This window comes from Octopus sinensis, linkage group LG2 (assembly GCF_006345805.1).
Source record: "Octopus sinensis linkage group LG2, ASM634580v1, whole genome shotgun sequence".
Classification (NCBI taxonomy): domain Eukaryota; kingdom Metazoa; phylum Mollusca; class Cephalopoda; order Octopoda; family Octopodidae; genus Octopus; species Octopus sinensis.
The window spans coordinates 154,664,002-154,671,891 of record NC_042998.1 but is presented as its reverse complement, the minus strand read 5'-3'; the positions used below and the strand labels follow the sequence as shown (position 1 = coordinate 154,671,891).

The 7,890-nt window shown below is 33.0% G+C and overlaps 1 protein-coding gene across 1 annotated transcript in view; it reads right to left on the bottom strand.

Annotated features, from left to right (window-relative positions):
• Nucleotides 1-7,890, bottom strand: part of LOC115226414 (phosphoacetylglucosamine mutase-like) — a 22,367-nt gene extending 14,477 nt beyond the window's left edge. The window contains exons 1-4 of the mRNA XM_029797415.2: nucleotides 7,752-7,890; nucleotides 6,765-6,920; nucleotides 4,264-4,306; nucleotides 391-471 (exon numbers count right to left, since the gene is read on the bottom strand). Of these exons, the coding sequence (XP_029653275.2) occupies nucleotides 391-471; nucleotides 4,264-4,306; nucleotides 6,765-6,920; nucleotides 7,752-7,874 (403 nt within the window). The 5' untranslated portion in view covers nucleotides 7,875-7,890. The remainder of the gene's footprint in view (nucleotides 1-390; nucleotides 472-4,263; nucleotides 4,307-6,764; nucleotides 6,921-7,751) is intronic.

Below are 7,890 nucleotides of genomic sequence, written 5' to 3'. Positions count from 1 at the left end.
TAAGCTTTTTTAACAATTTTTTTAATCCTGAAAATTGCTTGTGTAAATTACACAGGTGTGCAAATTACATGATATGCATGGATCCCACTATGCTGTATAGTACTGTGGATAAATCTCTTCTGCCAATACCTTGTGATTGAGTGAAATTTGCATACAGAAACTGTGCAGAAGTCTATCATATATATTTTTATATCAACATATCAGAACTTTTAATTACTTATATTTAAGCCAATACCCGATATGCATTCTGCGTCTTACAAAATCAATAAAATAAATACCAAACAAATTACTAGGATCAATATAATCACCAAAAAAACCCTTGAAATTGGAGCCCCAGCATGGCTGGAGTTCATTTACTGAAACCAGTGAAAGAATAAAAGAATATCTTACTTTTATCAATAAAGTAATAAACAATTCGATCAGCATCTCCATCAAATGATACATAGCGGCAGTCAGGTTCAACTGATACATCTAAAGAAGAAAAAGAAAATAAATTTCAGAGAATGCATCAAAACAAAGCTATTTGTTTCTTCCACAGCAATTACAATTTGATAACTATATACTCTGACATTTCAGCATACCAACTTCTCTTGTTTGTGATCAGCCAGATCCTGGACTAACACTTTGCCCAATGCTTTTTTCTCCAAAACTGCAACTCTTTGGAACTTCATTTCTGTAACATTACCAAATCTGAATCCTAATGACTAAGCTTCTTTTTCAAGGCCAGAAGGTACTTCTTTCTGGTCCTGACTATATGAATCTCAAAATAAGACCCACCTTTATTGTGCTACTCACATATATACGATAGTTCTGCTTTTACATATACAAACATTTTAGAGCACATTCAAAACAGGGTATTTAGCAGATTGAAAAAAAACTCACTTATTAACATGCAACAAGTACTGGCTCACATATATGCTATTTTTTCTTTATACTCCTACTATTACTGTATTGGCATCAACTTGTCTGAAGTAGTTAGCTGCATACCCTTCAAATACATTCATCTCTCATTGTTCTTACTGCCTCACCTCATCCACAACCAATCCCACTTTAAACACTTTGCTTTAATCATTTGTACCTAGTGATGCAGTACTCTGGAATTTATGCTTCTCTAAGTTTTTCTGGCAGTCACTGACATACAAATGTCCAAAGTAAACATTAAATACATCAGCCTCCCTAATCTGAACTCTCCATCCTCATTTTGATTATTGAAGGAAAAAAATACATAAGGAATACACTGAAAGAAGTTGACATAATATCAATTTGGGACATATTTAACAAGATGTAATATTATCATGTTAATATAATGATTCAACAGTATACTACATTGTACAAGAAAAATCTGAGCTGTAAATATGGAACAGTTTGCACCCTTGGCTAGAAAGCTCTTGACAGAGCTAAAAGGCTTTTCAGTTTTGATTAGACTGGCAAATGCAGTCTTACAGTGATTTGGTTACTTACAACTGATGAGTATAAGTTACCAAAGAAGCTGCTCAGCTTCTAGATAGTTGGTATTAGTCTTTCATGCAATTAAAAGAACTACTTGGTAGACAATATCAACACTGAACAACAATGAACTAAAGCATCTCAATACTCAATGAACTAAAGCATCTCAATGACATCAAACTTTTGTACAAAGAAGATTACAGACAGAGAATATATCAACCATAGTAAAATTTGGATGATGAAATATTCTCTTCCATCTTCCTAAACTTTATATAATTTTATCATTATTTTTGTTGTACATTTCACTTCTCAGAGCTCTTGATTTCATTTGCTCAGGCTAATTCTGTAAGAGCAGACAATAACTTGTTGTCTGCACTTACAGGGTCTTCTTCTACAATACTTAACATCCAGGTACCAGTCTCAAAATCCTCACCCTAAAGCAGTTTCCTGAGCATGTTCTATTCATGTTCTACTTTTCCAGTTCTTTATCATCCATTCATACATCCCCAGGTATGGCAATATCTATGATCTTCATTTCCTTCATCATTTTATCAACTATACAATGTCTGATCACTGAATCACACTGGATTGTAAAATCCTACAAGATCTTATACTCATTATTTTTGGTCACACATTCTAGCTTATGCTCATATCATTTCAATGTCCTTTCAGTACTTCTCACAGTCTCCAAAGAACCTAGCTATAATATGCCTCCTTTTGTATTCCTTTTGAGCCAGTTTACTACACTCACAATATGTGAGATTATTTCACTTTCGGTGTCACAAATTCTACAAGGGGGTGATATGATATTCTTATCTATTTGAAACTTGGTTCTTAAAGCTTGTTCTTGAGTGCTGCAAATCAATGCCTCAGTGCATCCCTTCAGATTACTTTTTCTTAGTCACCTCTAAGTGTTGGTCTTGTTTTTTTCCCTTCCATGCCTCTGAGGTATTTCCCATGCTTTGCCTTCACTTCCCAGTTGTTCAATTTTTGCTCTCCATCTTGTATCTTAAATTCTTTTGGGTGTGTCACATTTTCCCTAGGTACTGTGTTGTTATTTCTAACAGCAACAACCAAAAGTTCAACCTATCCCAGACTATTTCCTCAGCGAGCAGGCAGAATCATTAGCCCGCTGGATGAAATGCTTAATGGTATTTCAGGTGTTGCTACGTTCTGAGTTCAGATTCTGCCAAGGTCAACTTTGCTTTCATCCTTTCAGAGTGATAAATTAAGTACCAGTGAAACACTGGGAGTTGATGTAATTGACTAATCCCCTCCCCACAAAATTTCAGGCTTTGTGCCTACAGTAGAAAGATTATTATTATTTTGCATTGATTCAATATGGCTAAGCATATATATATATGATGATGGCTGTGTGGTTAGGGAGCTTGCTTCTTAGCTACATGGTTTCGGGTTTGGTCCCACTGCGTGGCACTTTGGGTAGGTGTCTTCTGCTATAGCCCCGAGCCGACCGAAGCTTTGTGATTGAATTCGGTAGGCGGAAGTTACTGCCGTGTGTGTATATGTGCGTGTAGGTGCTTGTGCCTCTCTGAAAGAGAGAGAGGATGATGATGATATATATATATATATATATATATATATACATAGCCTAAAGAATATTTCAGATAATCATCTTATTTTACCCCTTAGCTACAAATACATAGTTATTCTTTTCTAAAGATGATATATAAGTTGCTTTCATTTACCAAGTATTTTTAATATTGATAAAGTATCACTATTTAAAGATATTTTTTAAATCCCTTATATATACATAGACATACACATACATATATACAATCATCTTTCAATGTCTATGTTTTATGCTGGCATGGGCTGCAAGCTGGCATAAGTTGGGCATGTGCCCACACACAGACACACACACAAAATATAAGCTTCCAAATTCCAATATTACTCATCAAGTCAAATTCATGTTCATAAAATTACAACAATCAAAAAGGTAAGTATTTAATTTCATCCACTTCATGCTATTTTCCATTCATTATTATCAATATAACAATTGCATAAATGGTCACAGCCCCCTTAAACTTAATATCCTGAAATTGGAAATAAGTATGAAAAGTGTATTATTGAAATCATATGTCCTGATGGCATGAAAGGCAAGTTTTTACTATAATGCATATCAACAAATGACCTTTAAATATTACATCAACCAGAATCATGAGTCACTTATACTTAGCTCTTCAAATAATCAGAAAGTCAGAAGATTTATTATCCTGAAACAAAATTAAACTTTATACTTGTAAATCATGTTTCAAAGAAGTATGTCTAAAACATGAACTACCACCATTGACTTTGAAAATTTGGTCCTCATATCAAATCACATTTTCCAGTAACCTCTCATAAATTGTTTTGCTATATGTTAGTAAAGGATGCTCAGTGCATTATGATTCCTAATTCCAGAAAGCATTGCCTTTAAGAAATCTGATTTCAAATAGAAACTGAAAATCTCTTATTTTTGTTTTGTTTCCACAGACTCTATATCACCTGAATATCAAACATCATACTTTGATGGATATCACCTGAATATCAAACATCATACTTTGAATAGCCAAGCTGGAATACCACTTTCAAGAGTTTTAGATGATTATGTCAACTTCAGTACTTCGTGTATTTTATTGAGCTTGTTAAGAAGTGAAAGGCAACTAAATGTCACAGGGTATTCTTGTTCACCACACTAGTTTTGTTCATTGCTATGTCAATACACACACATACATGATTGACAGTCAGAGCAATCAATGAATACTATATTGACTCAACCTAATAAAACATAAAATAATTTTTTAAAATAATATATACCTATAGGAAATTTCTGCTGAGTCTTGACATAATCAGCACCACACTGTTAACGGAAAAATAGTTTAAATAATGAGTTTCATTAGATAGATCAAAACAGGGTTTATAAATGTATGAAACTAGTAATAAAAATATCAAAATATTAAATGAAAAGTAGTTAAATTAAGGTAAACTTAGCTGATATGCAATTATTGACAACTTTCATTCTATCTTGGATTCTCTATAAGCTTATCATATGTGTGAGAAAAGAAGAAGAATCTCAAGTTGGTAGAAGAAATAGAACTTCTCTGGTGCATATGTTATATTATTAGTGATTTGGTTAAATTTGTAACACTAAGTTGTTCAGTATAACTCATAAAATCAGCATGTTTTATTAATTTCTTAGGTTACAACAAGCTGACGTTAAAATTAATTTTAAATGAAACATAAAACCATCTATCATCTGCTACACTCTAATATTTCATCATCTGACACAAGATCACCTCCTCCAAAGCTCTTGCTCTCTCAAAATTCTTTGTCTTACAAGTTACTTGGTGACTGCCAGTGCTGGTGCCATGTAAAAAGCATCCAGTTCACACTGTGAACTGGTTGGCATCCATCTGTAAAACTCATGCCAAAACTGAATTCACCTGGGCTGGTACCAGATAAAAAGCACCTAGTTCACTTTGCAGGGTGGTTGATGTTAGGAAAGGCATCCAACCATAAAACCCATGCTAAAACAGACACAGTAGCCTGGTTTAGTCATCTACCTGGCTCCTGTCAAACCATCCAATCCATGCCAGCATAGAAAGTGGACGTTAAATGATGATGATGATGACACTGTCATTACTAATTTGTCTTATTTTACTGACTTCAGTGCCTGGACAATAGCCAAGCTGGAATACCACTTTCAAGAGTTTTAGATGATTATGTCAACTTCAGTACTTCGTGTATTTTATTGAGCTTGTTAAGAAGTGAAAGGCAACTAAATGTCACAGGGTATTCTTGTTCATCACACTAGTTTTGTTCATTGCTATGTCAATACACACACATACACACAAGGAATTCCTACAGTTTCCATCTACCAAATTTTACTCACAAGGTATTGGTCAATCCAGAGCAATTAGTTTTTTATAAAAACAGTCCTTTTGCTCATCTGTCAGTCTCAATTATTGTGCCTAAACAGGGATAAAATTACCTTTGACTTTACTTATCATTACACACTGATGCCCCCAGTTACTTCATTCATTTTTCTATCAACAATATACATTTTCCATCCATGCCATCATTATTCACCACTCAGAAGAATGTTTTTTTCTTTGATTGTGTGAAATCTGACTGAGCCCCTACATCTTATATTTGGTACACAACACACATCTCCTCACATCTACAATATTCCCAGAACTATTTTTCATTGTACCAATGTTGATAGCAACACCCCTGAAGGATTTTAACTGACAAGAAAAGGATTTCCAATGGCTGGTGGGGCGTTGTCAGAAATCAAATTTTGCTCACAAGACACACACAAACTTTTGTAAAATACATAATTGATGGTAAAAAATACATATCACTTTTTGGTGACTATAATTCATTTCCTGCCAGAGGCATTTCTACACCAGTTTTTTTTTTTTTTTTTTTTTTTTTTGTATGAATGAAGATGTGAAATAATTTGGCACAGTAATTGTTTCACAATGAAATTATTCACATGCCGAATAATTTCTTTATTGGTAAGGTGTAAGTGGAATGGCTCCCAAATATGGAATTAGAATAGTAAAATATTACTTTATTCATTTTTTTAATGACACAAGAGAATGAAATGGAATACAGTAATCATTATTATCACCACTGTCTCTGCATCAAATCGGACAATTACTCATTTAGCAAATATATTTTATAACCATAAAATACATTTGCTAAATGAATATTTGTCCAGTTGAAACACAGAGAAACCACAAAAACAAAGTTAGATTGGTATATTATGCACCATTAGCTTAGAAAAGTTGTCAGGAAAGATTACTTTCAATATTCCTTAAAAACCTGCTCATCTTGTGTAAGCAAGAGGCACTTGTCAAAAATGAAAATAAAATATCGCAAAGAGATAAGAAGCTGAAATAAAATAGAAAGAGAGAGAGAGAGTCTGTTGCAAGATGTAGAGTGTAGACTACTTGAAAAAAAAATGTTGTTTAGACCTGATTAAGCAGACCTACAATCAAAAGTATTCCAGCCATGACCATCCCATCATTTTTTTAAAATCCATGTAGAGTGCCTCTAGGAATATATATTTTGACAAATATTTTGACAGTAATGAAGGTACAATGGTACATAAGGTACATGTAACATATTCATAGTTAAATATAGACTTAAAATCCAAGTCTGTGCAATAGTTAACCTTTAGAAAGCTTTTAAATGTGGAAAATAAATAATCCTTAATGAGAAAGGTTTAATTCTAAGTTCAGATTTATTTACTGTCTATATTAATCTACATTTGTAAAATGAAAAATAAAAAGAAGTGATACAAAGCTTACTTGATAATTTAATATGCCATCACTGCCATCATTTCTCAGCTCTATGTCCAAAGCATCATTTAAATGACGCTTTAATAATTCTACTTTAGCAGCACCAACACCATTTGCAGCATCTAGCACCAATTTAGGCTTATACAGTCCAGGACAAGAGCGACCCTGTTTAAAGCAAAACAAAAACAAAAATGTAGTCTTTGCTATCAGATTTTATCACAGGAAAATAGTCAAGACTATACTATTATGTTTGAAAAGGTCTTTTTCTGAAATGTTAATGAAATCTGACTTTAGTTTTGGGCTCCTTTTAGTTTTCAGTTCTAATCAGCTAATTCACTTCACAACCACTAAATCTGCAGGAAATTAATTTATAATCAGCAGTAAATTCTTTTTACACTTGATAGTTGGTCTTCTGAATTTGCACTGCATACGTAATTATTAGTTAAGTAAAAAATATCTTCAAAAGATCAGAAATTATTGAGTTAATTTTGAAGAATGTTGATATGCTGACATATCTAATGTAAGTCAAATTCGAAACAGAATGCCAAGCACTGTCCCTCTCACAAGTTTTGTCACTAGCGGACTAAATAAATTAAATTGCACACACAAGGCTTATTGCCTAAAATGATATAGTAATAATAATTTTATATATTATACATTTAGTGCACATATACTTTTGTCACAGAAAAACAAATTGTACAATGTAAGAGTTTTGTACACTCACACTACTAAAAATTAGAGAGAACATTGTTAACAAATTGTCAAAATGACAGTAAATTGATGGTAAAAAATTCATATCACTTTTTGGTGACGATAATTCATTTCCTGCCTTAGTTTTTTAGATGATTTATGTCAAGAAGAAAACTATTTCAATGTATCAACCCTTGAATTATTAAAGAAAGGAACCTTTACAGGTTTCTCAAAACGTCTTTCAATTCAAATATAACAATGTTCAAGCCAATGATAACAGTCAAACACATAAAGATTCATACTTACTGATCCTCTTAGCTTAAGAAAGGCAGTGGATAGTTTCTCATAATAACCATTCTCTGTTGGTTTACCATATCTCATTTGAGTGTTTTGACAACGAACAACATAATGAAGCATGGGAGTTGTCATCTGGCCTACGAAAAAG